Genomic DNA, 21759 nt, shown 5'->3' on the forward strand with positions numbered 1-21759 from the left:
GCCCTTCGGCTCTGGCCAGCTGAGATTAGGCGGATTGAATTAATCTAATTACGATGTGCCTTGCTGTGATGGAATCTGATTAGTGGGAGGTGAGGAGTCTGCTGCTTTTTCATCGTCACTGCAGGAGGATAAAGAAAGGCTTTTCTCAAGACTTTTACACCCTCTTTACATTGAATACAGGTGCCCTGGGCCTGGATGACATTTTCACTCAAAATAAACAGGGTTTGTTCCCAGCTAGAACCATAGAATAGTAGGTGTTTTAGCACGGACTGTTCGTTTTAAATTGTAGAGGAAAGAGAAAGCAACACTGCAGACACCCTTGAAGAGCATGGTGACATTTCTGGTAACAAGCTGGTGCATATCAGGGTTCTGTGATTCTTATACAGAACCAGTTCAAGATCCAGAGCCCTGAGTGATGCCATAGAAGAACCAGTTATGTAAGAGATGTGATTGTGAAGAACCTTTAAATTGATAAAGAACATACTATTTTTTACAGGAACTTTTTTATGGAACCAAAAGTGGTTCTTCTGCTCAAAGAAACCTTTGTGGCAGCTTCATTTGTAAAGGTGTTGAGCTCATGGTGAGGGTGCGTTCTAGCGGGCTTGTTCCAATACTCATGATCCAGATAGTCTAGGTTGTAAGAAGAATCTGAACCTTAGGGCCGAAGTTTGAAGAAATGCTGCTTTCCAGTGCAAAGAGATTTTCATCTGGCGTCCACATTCATATGGTTTGTGTGGGTGGTCAACACAACATGGAAAGTGTTCAGAAGGAAAGCTCTTCAGATGGAGAGCCAGTCACTGAATGAGACTTCATTTCAAGAGTGGTGATGCTTTTAGGTAAGCTCCAAGAGCTTGGCCTAGTTCTTGAGTACATCTGCCTGTTCCAAGAATGCTTGTTTCTTAAGTACACCTACCTGGTCAAGGGCCTGGTTCTTGAGTACACTTGCCTGGTCCAAGGCCTGGTTCTTGAGTACACTTGCCTGGTCCAAGGCCTGGTTCTTGAGTACACTTGCCTGGTCCAAGGCCTGGTTCTTGAGTACACTTGCCTGGTCCACGGCCTGGTTCTCCAGTACACTTGCCTGGCCCAAGGCCTGGTTCTCGAGTACACTTGCCTGGTCCAAGGCCTGGTTCTCGAGTACACTTGCCTGGTCCACGGCCTGGTTCTCCAGTACACTTGCCTGGTCCAAGGCCTGGTTCTCCAGTACACTTGCCTGGTCCACGGCCTGATTCTCGAGTACACTTCCTGGTCCACGGCCTGGTTCTCGAGTACACTTGCTTGGGCCACAGCCTGTTTCTCAAGTACACATGCCTGGTCCAAGGTCTGGTTCTCAAATACATCTACCTGGTCCAAGGAGGCCTGTTTCTCGAAAACACCTACTTGGTCCAAAGAGGGCTGTTTCTCCAGTACACTTGCCTGGTCCACGGCCTGGTTCTCAAGTACATCTGCCTGGTCCAGAGTCTGGTTCTCATGTACACCTTCCTGGTCCAAGGAGACCTGTTTCTCAGTTACACCTGCCTGGTTCAAAACCTGGTTGTCAAGTACACCAGCCTGGTCCATAGAGGCCTGGTTTTTGAATACATCTCCTTGGTCCAAGGAGGCCTGTTTCTTAAGTACCCCTGTCTGGTCCAAAGACTGGCTGGTTCTTGAATACATCTGCTTGGTACAAAGAGGGCAGTTTCTCCAGTACACTTGCCTGGTCCAAGAATGCCTGTTTTCTTAAGTACACCCACCTGGTCCACAGCCTGGTTCTCAAGTACACTTGCCTGGTCCACAGCCTGGTTCTCGAGCACACCTGCACTGCACTACTGTGTTTTGTTATCGCTCCTGATCTCAACATACTTACAGAATAATGAAAAGGAGGCCTGGCATACAACTAGAATTTCCTTAATTAAGTCCAGACCCTAGATCTCATGAAAGAGCAGCTACTACAGAGGTGTGTGAAGTCGCCAAGTTCTATTGTGTGAGGCATGAGATGCAAGATGTGCTCTATAATTTGCCATTATCAAAACTGTGAAATATCATCAAGTGATTTTACACACACCCACATGCTGGCATCTTGCTTATGTGTTCTAGAAGCAGGGAGGGAAAGAATGAGTCTGTATTCGAATGTGTGTGCATTCTTGCATGATAGAGTGTGTGTGTGCACACTCACGTGTGTGTGGGTATCCTCAGGGTAGAGAGTAGGTGTTTGGCTTCTTAAACGCTGAGCTTAGCCCAGCTGGTGACAGGAAGGGAGACACTAGAGCTGTGGCACGTACAGATGGCCATCCACCCAACCATGATGCTGACTGGCCAACTATTATACTTCCCAAGCCTATAGTCTAAGAACAGCCAGCACACACAAAAACACACACACACACACACACACGTGAACTGCACCATTGCCCAGGGCGTTCACAGCAGACACAGTTGGAGATGGTACCCATGTGATATCCAGGGCCGATGATGTTAGGCCTCCCCAGAAGACTAGAAGCTGCTACTGCAATACCTTTGATTTCAGATAAGCTATGTTGGATGAGCAGGTGTCTAAAAACTTTTGGACATACCTATCCTGTATGTATCTCAATTAGAAAAACTGTCTACACTGGTTTTAGTACTATATAGTAGTGGTGGCTCAGTGACAGGTTGTTCGCAAGGTTGTTGGTTCGAGACCTGTTTCTACTACGCTTCCAAAGTTAGGGCCCTTGAGCAAGGTCCTTATCCCTCTCTGCTCTTGGGGTGCTGTCGCATGGCTGACCTTGCACTTTGCACTGCAAGGAGATAATTGTGTTGCACTGTATAAAAATAATGACATTAATAAGTGTACATCAGACATATTGTGTAAAACTGCGCATTATGGCCTGCGTAGGACCAAATTCCCAACAATACCATAGTAGACCTACCAATATTGCGCAATATTGCCTGTACAGTTCACCTTTGTTCTAAGTAGGACCTGACTGATGTATTGCTTGGTTGATAATGCTGGTCAATGTTGACGACCCACACTATTTAACATATGTCAGGCCTAGAATGATCTAGAATAACCATTGCTTATGAACCATGGCTGTTATAGATGTAAAGGTTTAAGGTTTTTCACTCTTGCAAGTCTCTATTACAAACACGGTACCTTGTGGAACCAGAAACGGTTGTTCTAATGCATTTTTATGAGTGACAGCATGGGAATGGCATGACATAATCACATTTAAACCCTAGCACTATCCCTATTCGGATGGGAGTTTGATTGGGGTAATTTTAATTAATAATTATTGTTAATTTATAATTATTACCAGAGTTTGTCAGTTATATTAGTCCCATCTGAATGCATCATTTTTATGGACTTTTTCAAGCTTTTCCTGGCTTTTCAGGCGCTCAAGGAGGCATTCAGTTTCATCATGCATGGCACAGATACCTCGGATCATTCAGGTCTGTGGCAAACCTCTCAATATCCACAATCCAGGACAATACGGAGGCGCGACACTTTTGGCAGCTTTAGGCCAGTCATTGTGTAGTGTAGATTACACTAAACTTTCAGAATTACTATAAGTTGGTTATAAGACTGGGTATTACCATGTTTTTTGGAGGTGACGGCAGTGCGTAAATCGAGGAGCGAGTCCCATCTGAGTCATTTATGCTGAAATTTTATTTTTTTTACAGACATCCTGTTAAAATAAATGACTCCATCTACCCATTAAAAAGCATTGCCATCCAAAAAGCGCTTTAAACATTAAATATAAAATGATATATAATATTGTCACTGAATTTGTAGCCCATTAAAATCGTTAGCAGCATTTGCCACACACCCTCCACATTTCTCAGGTCTTGGTTTCTGCTGTAATACTGTATTTGTATGTATATTGTATTTCTATCAAAGGTAATGGGACTTGCTATAGAACCACATGTGTTGCAAATATGGCAGTCCAGCTGTAAGGTTGCCTGCATGCCCACAATAGTACAAAACAGGCCCCAATTGCATTAATAGGTTACATGTGGTGCCTTAGGTCACGCTAATGGATGCAAATGTAACTGGACTGAATGAATGATGGGTAGCTGAGGGTCGGGCACAGTAAAGCATGTGTCTCCCCTTCATTTTAGACTACAGTAAAAACCCTTTAGGCAGGCTGTCCGGATACAGATTAAGCCTATTTGTTTTTTTTAAGTGTGTTTTCTTGATGGAAAATCCATTTTAGTCTAGTACAAGCCTCAGTCTGCGTCTGGACAGACAGGACCTTTGGGTCTCACAATTCTCCCCACTCTCTGGCTTCGATGCAGTGATCGGTCAGGATCTAATCCCAAATGCGGAGATTAATTGAGACGTGTTAACATATTGATTTTATTTTCAGGTGGTTGAAGCCTTGATAGCTTCCTAATGGAAATGTGATCGATTGAGGCTCATCACATTATACTGCGAGGACAGATTTGTGTGGGAACATGTCACTAGCAGCTAGTTGTTAGACCACTTTTGCAAGCTTGAGATAATGGATCTTGCATGGTCAGTGGCATTGCCAAACTTTCATTTTAGACAGGGGCCTGGTTGGTTACAGTTTTGCACGCCCACATTTTACTTTATGTGCGTCATAATATTTTCAAAAAGGTAAATACACAATGTTTTTTTTTTTTAATCACATGAATAGAAATAAATAAAGAAACATTTTAGGCTAAAATTAGAACTATATTTTTATCTCCATAACGTCTCACTTCCTAGTACTATCCCATGCTGTCTGTGTGGAATGATATAATATTATGCTCAAGTAAAAGTAGTTCCGGTTAGTCAAAATTACTTTCCCACCATTAAGCTGTTCAGAGAAGTTTCTTTGTATTTTTATAGTTTTTATAGTTTTTGAGCGTGTATTTACGAAGGTAAAATTGGTGACAATCTAATTTCAGTGTTTGTTATCAATGTTAGCCTAGCATCCCCTGTTCTAAACTAAAGCAAACTTCAGATATAAGTGGATATCTGAAGTTCACATGATTTATAAAGGGATAAGTTATTTTAATTATGAAGATGAGAAAGCTAGCCTAGCATCTCCAAGGGGATCTATGAAGTTCACATGATTTATAAATTATTTAAATTGAATAAATTATGTGAATTACATTTCAACCAACTATTTCTTTAATTTAAGTTAAAAGACTAACCCATCTTAAAAACTGCTAACCAATTGTTTTAGTTGTTACAGATATTAGAGATATGATGGACATTTATGATAGTACCAAGTCCTATTAGGTATCAGGACATGATTACAAATGACTATTGTTTGACGTTACCATCAGATTTCATGTATTATTTCATGTAATGAGGCACTGCTGAAGGCATCTTGAGCTCGAGCAGGCTACAGGATCGGCAGCATTGGCAAGCAGCATTGCCGTGGCATAAAGCCTGGTAATTAAACCAAATTCATGCTCTTCAAACTCCTGCATTGCACATGCTACCATCAAAATGTCCCTCGAGCCAATTATGATGAAAAAATGGAGCTGACAGCATGAAAGAGTCGACTCCAAGCATTTTCGGCTCTTAGAGTCGTTGGCCGAGAGTCAATCCAGACTTCCAGACACTGTAGTGAGACAGCTGCCGACTTGCCAACTAGCCTGGTTTGTTGTAGCTTCCATATCCAGAGAGAAACATGAAATTTTATAAAACACAGCACATGATTACTGACCTCACTTTTAACCCTGACCTTAGTTAACCCCTTAAAAAGCCCATGTCATGCTGGCAGGCCGGAAGTGTTATTACAATCTTCCATCACCAGAGAATAGCCCCATCACTTCCTACAGAAGCCCTGTAGTTGGGTTAACCTACTGAAACAGCTGACAGTACTACGATGGCTGAGGGCTAATTAACCAGAGTCCGACCCTTTACAGTACTAGCACTAGATGTGTTGAGTGACTGACTGAAAAGCAAATTTCTTGTTGCTTTTTCCACAGTAAACTAATGTTTTCTTTAGTAGGGCCAGCCATCTCAGTAGCTAGGCCCACTTTAAGACGTACCACAGCTCAGCTCAGTTCCTCCAGTTAACACCAACATGTTGCTGCTGAAAAAAGCTACCGTTCTCGGCCTCACTTTTGGTGTGAAATTTCGAGAATACACAATACGGATAAAAAGTGGCTACCTAACTGCTAGGAAGGAACAGCAGACTACACCACAGTGGCTAAAGGCTAATAAGCCAGCATCCTACCTGTTGTAGTAGTAGCAGTAGGTCCTACATTAGATATTATAAATGAATTAATTTCTTATTTTAGCATTGTTTTTCCACAATATTTCACTTTCTCTACAATAGTCAACATTTTAGTGCCTAGATACAACGTGGCCTACAATAGGAAGTAGCAAAGCTTAGCAAAATGTCTCCCAGTCTGCAAAAACAGTGGAACAGGCTAATGCTATTGTTTACATGTTGCTGCTGAAACATGCTATCATTCTGTCTCATGTGGATTCATTTTCAAATTTTCTTGTTTGTTTTTTTAATCTAGAAGAGTCAACCTTTTAGTACCAAGGTCAATCGTTATCTACAGTAGAACGTAGCAAAATTTCTCCAGCCTACAAAAACAGTGAAGCAGGCTAATGCTGTGTTTCAAAAGGTAGCTAGCGTTCTGTGCCTCACTGCAAAATTAAAACGCATAAAACAGCGATGGTACACTATAATAAATAACAGGTTGTAAAGAAAAGCGGGAACCTGATTGCTAGTTAGGAGGAATCTAGGCCTAAGGAGGAACTATTATGCTAGTTAAAGTATGCTAACTGGTTCCAATTAGCTTTCTCGCTGTGGGCTTTGAGAAAGATCCAGAGATTTTATACACAGATTTAATATAAACTGAGCTGAAATTGCTAAACCCAGTTGTTCTTTTTTCCCTTTAGTTGGACAACCCAGATGAACAGGCTGCACAGATCAGACGAGAGCTAGACGGACGCCTTCAGATGGCTGATCAGATTGCTAAAGTAAGTACTCCGGCCTGAAACAATCAGATTTGAAGAATGCCCGGAAGGTCGAGCTGGGGGGGTTCTGTGAGTCTGTCTGAACCTGAAGCGGATCTTTACAAAAATAAAACATGTTCAATAATGCAGTGACATCCGGGAGGAAGAACAGGTAAAGGTATACATGGCTGAAGATGATTTCTTACAGAAAGCAGAACTGCATCGTCATTATAAAGAAAACTCTTCTACTGAGAAACAGAAAAACACTGCAGATGATTTACAGAGCATAGTGGTGGTCCGAAGGTCCTGAAAGTTATTGAAACCTCGAAATAAGTGACAGAACCTTCCAAAATCATGAAAAGTTATGAAAAAAAAAAAAAATTAAGAGGAAAACTCAGGACTATTTTTGCAGATCAAATTTGTACTCAACTACAACTACAAAGAGTTGTTTAAACGATGCCATAGAAGAACCACTGTAGGGATCTATAGGTGGAAATGTGAGAGAAGGACCATGTCCCGAACACAAGCCTCTTATATATATTATACAACCCCACTTCTCAGTCCAATTAGAACAAACGTCACACTCACCTCCATCCCCGTCTCCTTCTTTACCTCCATCAGTACGACTTTATACGCAGACCACAGGAAAGCCAACCCAGGCTCCAAGTCCACCCTCCCGTTCCTTCTCAAAGCCTGATCCATACTAGCATTTGATGTGAAGAACCTTTAAACTGACTTCTTTAAACCATTCAATGGTTCTACACACATATACATATACTAAATGGTTCTTTGTGGAACCAAAAATGGTTTGTCTAAGGCGTCACTCAAAGAACCCTTTGTAGCACCCTTTTTTAAGTGTGTGACACCAACCATGTTAAGGCCTTTGTACAAAAGGGTCAGCGACAAGAGCGTTATTAAAGTCAGGATGTTGGATGATCACTACCCCCACCTCTTCTCAAAAGTATGGGATGGAGCACCAACCCTCATTCCGGAGAACACAGTCCTTCCACTGCTCCACAGCTCAGTGCTTTGTACCTCTCTAGCCCAAGTCTGGCATTAGGAGACATGGTGTCAATTGCTTCAGGTTTATCTGCTCCAGAGAGTCCTATAGCTGAATGCATTAATTAGAAGGGGTGTCCACAAACATTTGGACATATAGTGTATATTTCCAGTACTGTGATTAGCTATATGCATGTAAACGAACAAATGTGATGCTTACAGATTTCAAACAATTAGTAGCAAGTTGTAGCAAACTAGACGTATCCACAATGATGACCAGAGCTGCAGATGATTCAATAGTGACTGAGAAGCTGCGTAGCAACCATGGCCTTATAAAAAAAACAAGGTGTCCACATGCCATTATTACAGTTATTATTGCAAACAAAAATGGATTATGAAAATAATTATTAACAATATTGTTCTTGACTTCCAGGCCGGAAAATTCCCAAAGTTTATGTCAAAAGATATGGAGGCCATGTACATCGAGGAGCTGAAGTCTTCAGTGAATCTGCTCATGGCCAACCTGGAGAGCATGCCCGTGTCCAAGGGAGGCGAGTTTAAACTGCAGAAACTGAAGAGAGGACACAACACCTCCATCATCGACATGGGCCAGGAGGACGAGAACCAGCTCTCCAAGTCTGACGTGGTCCTCTCCTTCACTCTCGAGGTACTGATCATGCTCTCCATACAGCTTTCAAGAAGGTCAGGCCAACTTAATCAGTTTTGAAAATGCTTGACCAGATTTATTCGCAGTGACCTTAAAACGATGGTCAAATCTGATGGCCCATCAATTAAATGAGCATAATTTCCTTAAATATAGGGAAGCAGCTAAACCTTTTGTTTGTTTTTTTGAGTGGAGTAAATGAAGTTAATGTCAGTACAATCTCTGACGGAGTAGCTGTGGTTGAACTGAAGGAGTGGCTGATGAATAGGGGGTATTGCAGGACAAGGGGTTGGTAACGGGGGCCTCAATCCTGCGCAGTTTGCTGATTTTCCTGCTCTAACAGACCTACTAAACCTGGCAATTAACAGCTGAAAAAACAAAAGCTATGCAGGACTCTGGCCCTCCAGGACCGGAATTGCCCACCACTGTCGTAGGAGGTGGTTTTGTAGTGTAGGGTGTGGCCTTTTAGTGCATTACTGTAAACTTGCCTGCCCTGCTTCCTGCAGCAATTTGTGGTTTAGCCTTTAAGCCTCTCTATATATCGGAGCAGTGATTTTGTGGCTGATGAATTGCTAAAAAAACAAGGATGTAATAATTGCTTACAAACAATGTAATGATGTAATGGTGCTATGTCTGTGTGATGCACCTGTCGCTCTTCATCAAGTAGATTGAGGATTTGGGAGAATTAGATTTACAAGCTGTTCACTCTGAACATCCTGTTCAATTGCACGCTTGCATTTAATATTACAAATCACAAAAAAACATGTTTTTCTGCATCTGTGGCACATTTCATTTGGATTTCATTTCGAAGGGAATTTAGAACCCGTCACCTTGTGTTTATCACATTCAGGCTGGCGAGAGAGGACAGAGCAACCTTTGCAGTCGTAAGCACCGATCACCAGGGTGTGTGTAGGTGTGTGTGTGTGTGTGTGTGTGTGCACTTGTTTTGGTATGTTTTCAGGAAATATAATAAGTTTGTTGGAAAACAGAAAATGATATTTTATATTTACAGGCTTTGGTCTAATTAACTCTGAGGTTTCATATGGATGACTGCATTCCTGGGATATTTGGGGTCAGTTTATCACATTTTCTATCACTAGATTCAAGGCGGTTGCTAGGCTGTTGCTACTTGGTCACTAGGGTTTGATAAGTGGTTGCTATGGGATGACAAGTGCATATGCTGTCTATGGTCTTCCCTGGTGGTTACTGTCCCAGCACACATGCCCATGTAAGGCCTACATGGGAAGCCCAATGGATGCCCCCCAGGGTCAGTGATGGGACCAGGAGGAGTTAAACAATGGGTCCCATCTGGGTTGTACACTGCACATGTGGCCTTGATGGGCCACAATAAAGACTTTGGTTCGCCAAAGTACAAACCTACTGAAACCCACCTAGCCCACGTTCCACCCATGTCAGTCCAGGGATGCCGTTGCTAGGATAAGGTTGCTCAGTGGTATGTGGTTGCTATGTAGTTGCTTAGTTGAGTTATGACAATTTTGGGTGATGGACCACGCCCTGAACTCTTACTCCTCAGCGCTGTATATACCCTCCGCTTCTCACTTCACCTGTGTGAAAAACAACTCCGCACCCACCTCCACCCTACCTCTTTCATTTTTCTCCATGGCCAGGGTTCACCATGAAGCCACCTCGAACTTCAGAGTTCACCAACCAGTGTTTAATGGCATGGTCCATGATAGCAAAGTGGTTGCAAGGGTGTTGTTAGGTGATTGCTAGGCATTTGCTATAGTAAAGTATAGTTGCTATGGTGTTGCTAGGTAGTTGCTACCTGATCACATGTAACATGTTGTTATGTAGTAACTATGGTATATGCTATAGTATCCCAGGTGGTTGTTATGGTGTCGCTAAACGTTTGCTCTGCTGTTTGTGTTGATTAGCAGTTTCTAGGCCATTATTGTGGTATTTCAGCTGTGTTGTAACGTGTTGCCAAGTGGTTGCTGTGGTCCCCCTTGTGGTTGGTTGGGTGTTACTAGTGTAATTTTGTCACTGAGACATAAGAAGGATGCACCTCAACTTTTGCACCCCATTGGGGGCATTTTTCACTATTATTACATATAAATACTATATTATTACACATATATGATACAGAGAAGACATAGGTATGACCCTAGATCCTAATAAGGTAGAAAAACAAGGGTTTGTGTGTCTGTGTGTGCAGAACAGAACAAAAAACATCCGTTCAATCCAGCCCAGACAGGCTGCAATTCAACACCCCGTACATTTTCCCTCTTATCTCGGCCCTTAACACACTGGGGCCGCTGGGACGGCCCTAACCGCACGCTCACAGCAGTAGGGCAGCGTAATGAATGCCCCGTATGGACGGCTCCTACATCTACCCCGATAGCTTTGTGGTGACAGCATCATTGAGTGCATTACCCCCCCCCCCTCCCCTGTGCATCTGCAGTGGTGATTTGTGAGCCGCTTGCTTTAATATGACTGCGCAGAATGATGGTTGACCCACCCGCTGCATTTATCACATGAAGGCTGAGTGGGCTCTTAGAAGGCCTTAGCAAAAAACTAATCTTCTTAAACTCAGATTCAAGCTTGTTCTTGGGACTCAGACTCTGTCTGACTTTGTTCATTTAAAGCGATGAAGCCACAAAGCCTCTTTCTTTAGTTTTGCACTGCAGCTACAAGGCTAACAATAGGCTTTCATAGGCTTGGAACCTAATAGCCACCAGTTAGCATTGGGCAAACTGCATTGCTCAATCATAGCACTTTACCTAAAGCTGTCGTAAGTTCTTAACTAATCTCAAATGGACCCTTTTATGGTTTCTGACCCTGTATGACACACTGTTAACAATAAAAATGTACAAATGTAAGCATTTTGACAAATTTAGACATTTGACAAATGTAAGCGCTGATCTTCAACGTTGGGATCACTACATTTGTATACATTTTAGCTGAACCACTGCTTTAGCTTCATCTTTTTCATTCTATTTCTTCTGTGCTTTTTTCCTTTCTGTTCTCAGGTTGTGATCATGGAGGTGCAGGGTCTGAAGTCACTGGCGCCCAATCGGATCGTGTATTGCACCATGGAGGTGGAGGGGGGCCAGAAACTACAAACCGACCAGGCCGAGGCCTCCAAACCAACGTGAGTCACACCAGCTAACTTTATGGCTATGTAAAGGTACGTCATGCTGTAGAACTGAAGCAGTTCCACATTGTCAAACGACTGGAACAGTGGGTAAACAGTGCGACTTAATACATTAGCCCAGCCGGATAGCTACACTTTTAGACCCTGTTTACACCTGGTCACTTCATCCATCTTGAGTAGCAATTATATTATATCTGGATAGGGCTAAACAACATACAAATGATGCATTTAAACCAGATACAAATCCCCACACTCGAACCACTCCAGGAGGTGGTCTGAGTCGCATTCCACAACCATAACCCATCCCAGTACAACCCAGACACCAGTTTCGGATCTCAGTTTGACTAACCAGAGAAGCATTTAACTCCTGAGTGTAAACCCCCCTACACTACACTTCCTTATACTAAAGTATACTATACTATACCAACAAATGTGAAATTCCTAATTTTTGTTGAGTTTCTGTCTGAAATTCATTAGTTTTGATATGCGGACAGTCATTATCAGGGCCATTTTTCACCAACCAATCATCACAGGCCTCTGGAATCGTTATTCTGCAGTCAGTGTCATGTTCATTTCAGGAACTACAATTCTGTAAGATAGATTTTTCCAGGATGAAATTCAGTGGGATTTTCACTTTTGCTGTTTCAAACCCTGGCTAATGTGCCTCCAAGTGGTTGAAAATGCAGTTCTTTAAAATGTTGAAAAATGTGCCCCTTCCCATGCCTCACTAAGCTCGCCTGCTATATGCGTGTTATCGCCCCCTTAAGGTGCATTTTTCCAATTTGCTGAGAGGGCGAGAGACCTGCTGATATTAAGGGTGGATCTGCTCTTTAATGAGTCAAAATATGCACATTGCTACACCCATGCTAGACCTGAAATTCCTAACATGACCACTACGGAAAGACAACGCAACTTTAGTAGCCTTCATTATCACTAGAGGGTTTGCGTGGATTTCTTTGTACTGGCTGCATTTTGTGGATGCACTGTATGTTGTGGGACGTTAAATCAGTAGACAGGTTTCCTGAATGGGCAGCTCTTTTAGTGATCTGTGGTAAATTTGGCTCTCCTGTTGATTCACTCCTGTTGAGTGTGTGGCTCCTTTGGTTTCTCGCCCCGTATTTTCCTTAGCCTGGATGTCATGGAGTCTCGCACTGAATAATTCATTCCACTGTGTGATTGATTAAAGTAACAGTATTACACAGACGCCCTGCGAGCGGTTCCCACAGCTCTGACTGCAGGTGCTTGTTACTGTGTGTACAGGCCCGTTTCCCCAAGAGCACCATTCATTTCTTGTAAGAGTGTAAGAATCTGATCTTCGGTCCTGTCCAGTTCCATTACACGACCTTTCACTGGTGTAAGACCAGGAAGCTGTAGGAAGAGAGCTTTATTAAGTGTGTGTGTGTGTGTGTGTGTGTGTGTGTGTTATTGTGAAAGCTTATTATGTGAGCAGTAAGCTGTACGATTAAAGTGTTTCTTCACTACATTCTACAGCTTGACCTTAAATTCCTGAATTCCTGTGTGTGTGTGTGTCTTGTGTGTTCTTGTTGATGATGCAATAAGGTTGCTCATGTAAGCATGGTCAGGAGACCCCTTACAGAAAACAGAAAACAAGCACTGATCTCATTACTCAACACACACACACACACATCAGATTACACACCTGATGAGCATCTCAACATCAACTTAATCAAAGAGTGTGTGTGTGTGTGTGTGTACTATACTACTATACTATACTATACTATACTATACTATACTACACTGCTTTACTCTATACACTACTATACTATACTATACTACACTGCTCAACTCTACACACTACTATACTATACTATACTATACTACACTGCTCAACTCTACACACTACTATAATATACTATACAACACTGCTCTATTCTACACACTACTATAATATACTATACTATACTACACTGCTCTACTCTACACACTACTATACTATACTATACTATACTATACTACACTGCTCTACTCTACACACTACTATAATATACTATACTATACAACACTGCTCTACTCTATACACTACTATACTATACTATACTACACTGCTCTACTCTATACACTACTATACTATACTATACTACACTGCTCTACTCTATACACTACTCTTCTATACTATACTACACTGCTCTACTCTACACACTACTATAATATACTATACTATACAACACTGCTCTACTCTATACACTACTCTTCTATACTATACTACACTGCTCTACTCTACACACTACTATAATATACTATACTATACTACACTGCTCTACTCTACACACTACTATACTATACTATACTATACTACACTGCTCTACTCTACACACTACTATAATATACTATACTATACAACACTGCTCTACTCTATACACTACTATACTATACTATACTACACTGCTCTACTCTATACACTACTCTACTATACTATACTATACTATACTACACTGCTCTACTCTACACACTACTATACTATACTACACGACTCTACACACTACTATACTATACTATACTACACTGCTCTACTCTATACACTACTACACTATACTACACTGCTCTACCCTGTACACTACTCTATACTATACTATGCTACACTGCTCTACTCTACACACTACTATACTATACTATACTACATTGATCCACTCTACACACTACTATACTATACTACACTACTCGACTCTACACACTACTATACTATACTACACTGCTCTACCCTGTACACTACTCTATACTATACTATACTACACTGCTCTACTCTAAACCTTACTGTACTACTCTATACTATACTATACTATACTACACTGCTCTACCCTGTACACTACTCTATACTATACTATACTACACTGATCTACTCTAAACTTTACTGTACTACTCTATACTATACTATACTATATTACATTACACTACACTACACTTCTTTATACTATAGTATACTATTCTATACCATAGTGCACTATACTATTCTACACTGCACTAGTGTTTACACTAATGTTTACAGTCTGTAGAAAGTCCAAAAAATGAATTAAAGGCCAGGTGAATCAGAGAGTACATTCCAGACTCTCCCGACAGTCGAACACAGGTCTGACATTTCTGTTTGTTTGTGTTTGTTTGCTTGGTGTGCTCTGACCTTTAGGGCTACTCTGGGTTTCATTTCGGTGAGTTCACTTAGCCCACAGAGTGTGAGCTTTGGGTAAAGCTTAAAGAAACAATGTAATTTCTTTTGTTGCCTGGTGCTTTAGAAAGAGTGCTGGCTAAGTTAATACATTAACAACACATTACCGTAATAAATCACTGACAGCGTTAATGTTTAACTGTGTAAGCACAGTCTCAGAGTTTGACCCTTTGAGCAGACTGAAGCCAGAAGCGGACTGTAGTTCTCACATTCAAATTCAGCTTTTAATGGGTTTTAAAATGATGCCTTCAGCACTGGACAGTGCTCATAGGAGGCATATGGATAAATCAAAGGAAAGTGTCCCACACATACACCAAATGTGCCACTCCATACTACAGTCCATGAGGTGCTTCACACTGACTATCTGGTTTCAATGGCAGCTGTCAAGGGGTGGGATCTAAATACTGGGCAGCAAGTGAACAGTCAATTCCTGAAGGTGATTTGTTGGATGCAGGAAAAATAGTCAAGCATAAGAATCTGAGACACTTTGACCAAGACTAAATCGTGATGGCTAGATGTCTGGGTCAGAACATCTCCAAAACGTCAGACAGGACTTGTGGGGTGTTCTCGATATGCAGTACCTACCTCCATGGAAGGCCACCAAGTGACTGGTGACAGATACATGGGTGCCCAAGGCTCATTGATGTGACCCCACACCCCACAGCTTACAGGACTTGAAGCATCTGCTGCTAATGCCTTGATGCCAGATTCCACAGAACGCCTTCAAGGTGGTGTCATATGGAGTCCATGCCTGGACATTAGTTGTATGGAATTGTGTCTCTGTGTGTGTGGGTGGGTGCACAATGTAAAAGGGTGGTCTAGTAGTATGAGTCAGATTCTTTTATCAGACGTGAGTAGATTTCCTTAGTGCGACAGAGCTCGTTAGTGAGGTAGAGCTGTAACGGCGGCTATTATTAGAGAGGGAAATTAATGAATGGTGTTAATGGCTTAATGATCCAGATGAACAGAAGGTCCAGAGATATTTCATCTTTAATAAAGTGCTGTAGGGATCAGGATCTGAAGAAATGTGCGTAAGGCTGTTTTTCATGTAGGCTACATTTATTAGTGCTGCATTTTATATAATATTTAGATCAAACTGAACTGAATTTATGTGGAATTTGCTTGATTAGAATATCTATATCATTTCAACATCAAATAATATGGCCAAATAATGGACAAAAATGAATGGAAATATTTAATTGATTTATATCGTCATTTGTATCTCTATTTTTGTCATTTTCACTTTTTCATATAACGTGAATCTGGTAATTGGTGTTTATGTTGTTTTCCAATTTTATGATGAATGGACCAATAGAAATGCTCCAGAATGACTTTGAATAAAATCTTTTACATTGACTTCCATTTAACTTAAGAAGAGTTTTTGCCTTTCTTCTGTAAAGTTTGCCAGTGTAGCCAATTTAGCCAATGTAGCCCCTGACAGCAACGATATACAGATAATAATACTGTAGTGAACAGCATCACTTATTTTAGCACCAACCCTCTACATAAAGCCATAAGAATGAGTCATGACGATACACGTTTTCAGGTTCACATCACATCAAGATTTGATTACATTTTTGATGTTTTAGAGCAATGGTCAAAAACCGATCTGTCCTTCCAGCTTCAAGTACGGCTCGGCCTGACCCACCATCCTTTAACATCCATGGGAGACCATCTCCCAGACTTTTTTCTGTCCTGGCACCGAAGTGGTGTATGGAACGAACCGAGTGGGTGTCCGAACGCTGTTTTCAAAGGCAGACTGAGGACCCACCTTTTCCAAGAGTGCTTGGGCTAAGCGTAGTGCAGAGTATTGTGGTTTCGTAGCTTAGAGGTTTCTTTTAGATTCTAGCCTCTACAAACTAGCGAAGGATATTATATAAACAGTAAACAGTAAAGCACTTTTGTAGATGGAAATGTAAATATTATATGTGTTTAAAATCTGTGGATTCTACAGGAACTGAGATCAAAACTCTTACTATATTTGGTTCAGAAAAAATAACAGTAAACAAGAGACTCACAGGATGTTTACACTGTACAGGGTGCTGCACATCTACAGTAAATAATACTAAATAGTAATATCTAGTAATAATCTAGTATCTAGTAATATATAAATAGTAATAATAGATGTGTCTGGAAGTACATTTTAATACAATTTCCTGAGGTACAGACCAATAGAAATGCTCCAAAATGACTTGTAATTAAATCTTTTTACATTGACTTCCACTGAAAGTCTAGAGAGTTTTTTTCCCTTCTCCTGTAAAGTTGACTTTTTGGAGGTTTGACGTTTCAGCCTGACAGCCACGATATATAATTCTTCCATTCATTCATTAAATGATTCATTAATAGATGTTTTTGGCAGAAAGTGTTCCATCTGGTGATGTAACTGCCTTTAGCTCCACCTGAAGGAGAATAGTGGCATAAAATATCTTCATGGGCCGCCATTCATCTAAATGCAAATCAACAGAGGGGGAAAAAAAAGAAATAAAAAAGACGACGGCACAAAATAAACAATCTGAATCAACTGTGATATGCATGGAAATGTTTGCTGTGGTTCTGTGTGTGCGGCCCAGTGGACTGTTTAACATATTCCTGCTTCTATTTTAAGAGCACTCTCCTTCAGCTGTTTTCATTCACTATCGGCCGAGAGCAGGCTCGGGAAATAAACATCAGACAGCTGATGACAGAGCGACAGAGCGGCAGAGAGAGAAAGACAGACAGAGAGAGAGAGAGAGAGAGAGAGAGAGAGAGAGAGAGAAAATAGAGGGACAGGTACTGTGTTTGGTGTTTCTGTTGACATCCATCAGCCACCAAAGATGTACAGTCATAGGCAGGAGTCTGGGCACCTTTGCATACTCTCTCTCTTACGAGTGTGTACTATAGTGTAACTGTACTTATAGGAACAGCTGTTAGGATGGACCTGTGTAATACATGAGTCAAAGCTGCAGCTGATACACTGCCTGGACTATTAATGTGTAATAACACAGTTATTATAATCACTTAATGTAAAGCGGATCCTGCACCTCTACAGAGACACATTTCTGCCTTTTGTAATACATAATTGTTGCTTATTTGCTTAATTTAACATAATGGGAAAATGTAAACCTCAATTTATAGGTTATGTTTTTTGTTTGTTTTTGTTTGGTATGTTAACTCAACGCATCAAGGCTGTAACTACAGGGACTAAAACTACAGTAAAAACTGGTGGGACTATTGTTTGGGAATTGAAGTTTGCAATAAGAGCTGTTGTTTACTTAGTACTGTAGTAATCACTGTGTTGTTTACTCTATATCATTGCTGCAAAAAATTCATATCTCCAAAAATGGCAACTTTCCAGGAGAAGAAAAAAACCTTCTTAACACTTAAATATCAAAAAATACATCAATTTCTGATGTCTGAATAAAAAATTATATTGAATTGAACCTCAATATCTATGTATCACCACATTCGTGAAAATCTGACTTACTTATTTACTGTTATTTATTAATTATGAAACATTTATAAAGAGATATCTTAATATTAAAGATTATATGATATATGGTTTGTTAATAAGACTATCATCACACACACATGCACCCACAAACACACACAGGCTGTAGGCCATGTGCCCCCAGGCTCACCCCAGGCATTCTGCAGGGAACTGGGCTGAGAGTGGTTGCTATGGTGACCCGTCTCTACACGCTCAGATCTCCAGTGCACCGCTGATTGCCCTCTTCATCTCTAGAGATCACACACATGTGTTGGACACACACACACATACACATACACATACACACACACATATATATATACACATATATATACACACATACACACACATAGGTATATACATACACACACTGTCATATACATGCTTATACACATGAACACACACTGGCAGTCCCTCACTATAGTACTAAATTGCCCATCCATGTCCTTTGCGTGCTGCACTAGTAAATGCCCACCCACTGACCTGCAGGCCTATAGGGGGAGCATAGGGGCTGTCGGTGTGTTGCTGTATCTCTATACACACATGCACACACACAGCTTTTACACACTCCATCAATGTATAGAAAAGTCTATAAAACATTTCTAGAGAAGTATCATAATGTATTCTGAAGGGTCCCGGAGAGGTTCACTGAGCTAGCTCAGGCTTTTCTCTCTAGAGCAGATGGGTGGTGGGAGTAACAGGTAAACATGAGGTAAATTATACTATTTTTAACTATTATTAATAATTATTATTGGATACTATAACATGTTGCCCTGCCTACTTGTGCATGATGACATCATCAAAGATCAAAAGATGTTGCAGATGCAGTCCCAATCCTCAACTAGTTAGAAGCCCCCACCCCCATATCCAATGATACCAGTGTTGGGAGGGTAACGGCTAGGCTGTGTGCTTCTTCTATGTCAAGCTGCCACTAATGCAGCATCATTGAGCAGCTCAGCACTCTTGGAGGAGAGCCCTAACTGCCAGTTCTGTAACATCAGCTGACAGGCATTCACGGTGGCTAGCATTGTGCTGAGGGATGGGGGAGAGGGAGGGCCATCCTACTTATCCAGAGAGAGTGAGGCCAGTTGTGCTCTCTGGCTACAAATGGCTGTTGAATCAAGGGAATGTGTGACCGAGCTTCTAAAAGTAGAATGAGACATACAACACATTTTCTGCTCAATTAACTTAATCAATTAAAGCTTAATAATATTTATCTAAATGAATAAGTACTAATTGACAAATTGCTCCACAGCTCTGAACAGTAGTTTGTGCATGAAGTGAGTACGGTTCTGTATGTCAAACCCTTCAGCCTCAGCAGGGTTATTTCGGGTTTCTCGTCCAGAGATGTAGCTGGAAGACACACTCACACACACACATTCACACACACACACACACACACACACACACACACACACACACACACACACACACTCACACACACAGTCCAAAGCGAGCTTAATTAGGAAGAAATCCATTAACAGTTACTCCAATAATCTTTCTCTCCTTCTATTCTTCCCTCCCTCTCTCGTCCTCACTCCCTTTCAATATCTTCTCACTCTCTCTCTCTCTCTTTAGTTGGGGAACACAGGGAGACTTCACCACTACACACCCCCTTCCTGCAGTGAAGGTGAAGCTTTTTACAGAAAGCACTGGAGTGCTGGCACTGGAAGATAAAGAGCTGGGACGGGTAAAACACACACACACACACACACATTTATGTAAATGACTCATACACTATATGTCTAAACGTATCCAGACTCGGGCCTACTTCATGGAGCACCAACTGCTGAGCCCACAGTCACAATGCCCATTGCCAAGCATCATCTAGAGACGGAGGGTGTAACCCCTAGCCTAGCCTCACTAAAGCTCTCCTGGCTGGATGGTGGTCCAGGCTTTAAAGGGTTAAATCACCCACCCAGTCCTGGCAGGGGAGCACTGCTTAAATTACTGATCTCAGATCAGATTGTCTGACTCAGGTTATATTTTGTGGAGTTCATGCAGGTGAAACTGACCCTAGATCAGGGCTACAGCTCAGGCATGGATTCCATACACTCTCTGTGCATCTCTCTTTTTCCTCAGTGTCACTCTGCCACTTCCTCTGATGAGATTAGGAGATGATGGAGGCTCTTATTCACATTACAAATGACTCCATTGCTTCTTTGTTTTTGAGAGTGATGGCAAAGATAATGGAATCTCAGGCCTGTGAGTACTGGGAGTGACCGAGGATGGATAGCAAAACTGTTTAGACTGTTTAGAGGATGCTGAGCCCTAGAGCTTCCTCTCATTTCTCTCATGTCTTTCACAGAATCAGTTAAATGAGAAAAGACTAAAATGCAAATATTTTAATATATAGATAATATATAGTTATAGAACAAGAGAAGGCAGTGTATAAATTTAGACTACAATATTGATTCATCAGCTAGCATAATGTTAGCTAACGGTTGGCTATTCATTTTCTTTGTTTTTAACATTTAATATTAACACTTTGTTGCTAATTAACTGATAATTGCTAACTTAATCTGTGTCAGAATTTGCTTCAGATTCTAGAAAATGCCAGTAATCTTAACATGATAGCAAGCAAGACAAGACAAGATAGCCAATCTGGAATCTGGCTTCCGCCTTTAACCCATCCATGCCCATCACAGTGACTGTCAGCGCACTTGCACGGAGCAGTGGGCAGCCACTGCTGTATCACTCTGGGAGCAGAGAGGGTGAAGGGCCTTGCTCGAGGCGCCCAACAGTGGCAGCTTGCCAAACCGGGTATCGAACCCTCAACCCTCTCATCAATGGGGCTAGATAGCTAGCTTTTGTTAGTTAACCGCTGCAAGTTTATAGTCGCTAACAGTTGCTTACACCTTTCCTAAGTAAACAAATTAGAAAAGGGAAATGTTCAACTTGGCAGATAGCCATTTTAAATACACATTAAAGCAACTCTATGCAGCATTTTTTTATAATAGCAGCCTCTAAATCATGGCGATGCTTCACTGACTTGTAATAGGTACACTAGCATCATTGTCTTTCCTATTCTGGGCTCAGCACACTGTTAACTACACTATGTCTCTTTGGTGAAGTGAGCAGGAAAAAAGGTCCTTAAGTGGCGTCTCAAAGCGCAAATTACACATAATGTCTGTAGGGGGAGCCCAGGAGCAAGACATGCCAACAGTTTATAAGCGGTGTCTAAAACTGTGCCTATTCACTATAAAGTTCACTACTTTAGGGTTCTGTCAATTTGCAGTGGTGTCCGAAAGTGTATTGCCGAATTTTCAGTGCCCTGTAACAATCCCACAATGCACCTTAATATATAGTGTAATGGAATTCCCATAATTCATCACGTTATTTGGTTTAAAGAGTCTCGGCCAGCTTCAGTCTGAGGAAGGCCGACGATCAGATTGCTGATCTGATATCTGTCATACGGGAGTGAGCTCATATATATTAACGAGGTGTCCGAAAT

General features: G+C 41.4%; 1 protein-coding gene across 6 annotated transcripts in view; it reads left to right on the top strand.

Moving 5' to 3' along the window:
* Nucleotides 1-21759, top strand: part of cadpsa (Ca2+-dependent activator protein for secretion a) — a 146264-nt gene that overhangs the window by 48145 nt on the left and 76360 nt on the right. For all 6 annotated transcript variants that reach the window (XM_072666486.1, XM_072666484.1, XM_072666481.1 and 3 more), the window contains exons 4-7: nucleotides 6827-6907; nucleotides 8316-8549; nucleotides 11537-11658; nucleotides 19884-19995. In XM_072666486.1, the coding sequence (XP_072522587.1) occupies nucleotides 6827-6907; nucleotides 8316-8549; nucleotides 11537-11658; nucleotides 19884-19995 (549 nt within the window). The remainder of the gene's footprint in view (nucleotides 1-6826; nucleotides 6908-8315; nucleotides 8550-11536; nucleotides 11659-19883; nucleotides 19996-21759) is intronic.

This window comes from Salminus brasiliensis, chromosome 21, assembly GCF_030463535.1.
Source record: "Salminus brasiliensis chromosome 21, fSalBra1.hap2, whole genome shotgun sequence".
Taxonomy (NCBI): Eukaryota; Metazoa; Chordata; class Actinopteri; order Characiformes; family Bryconidae; genus Salminus; species Salminus brasiliensis.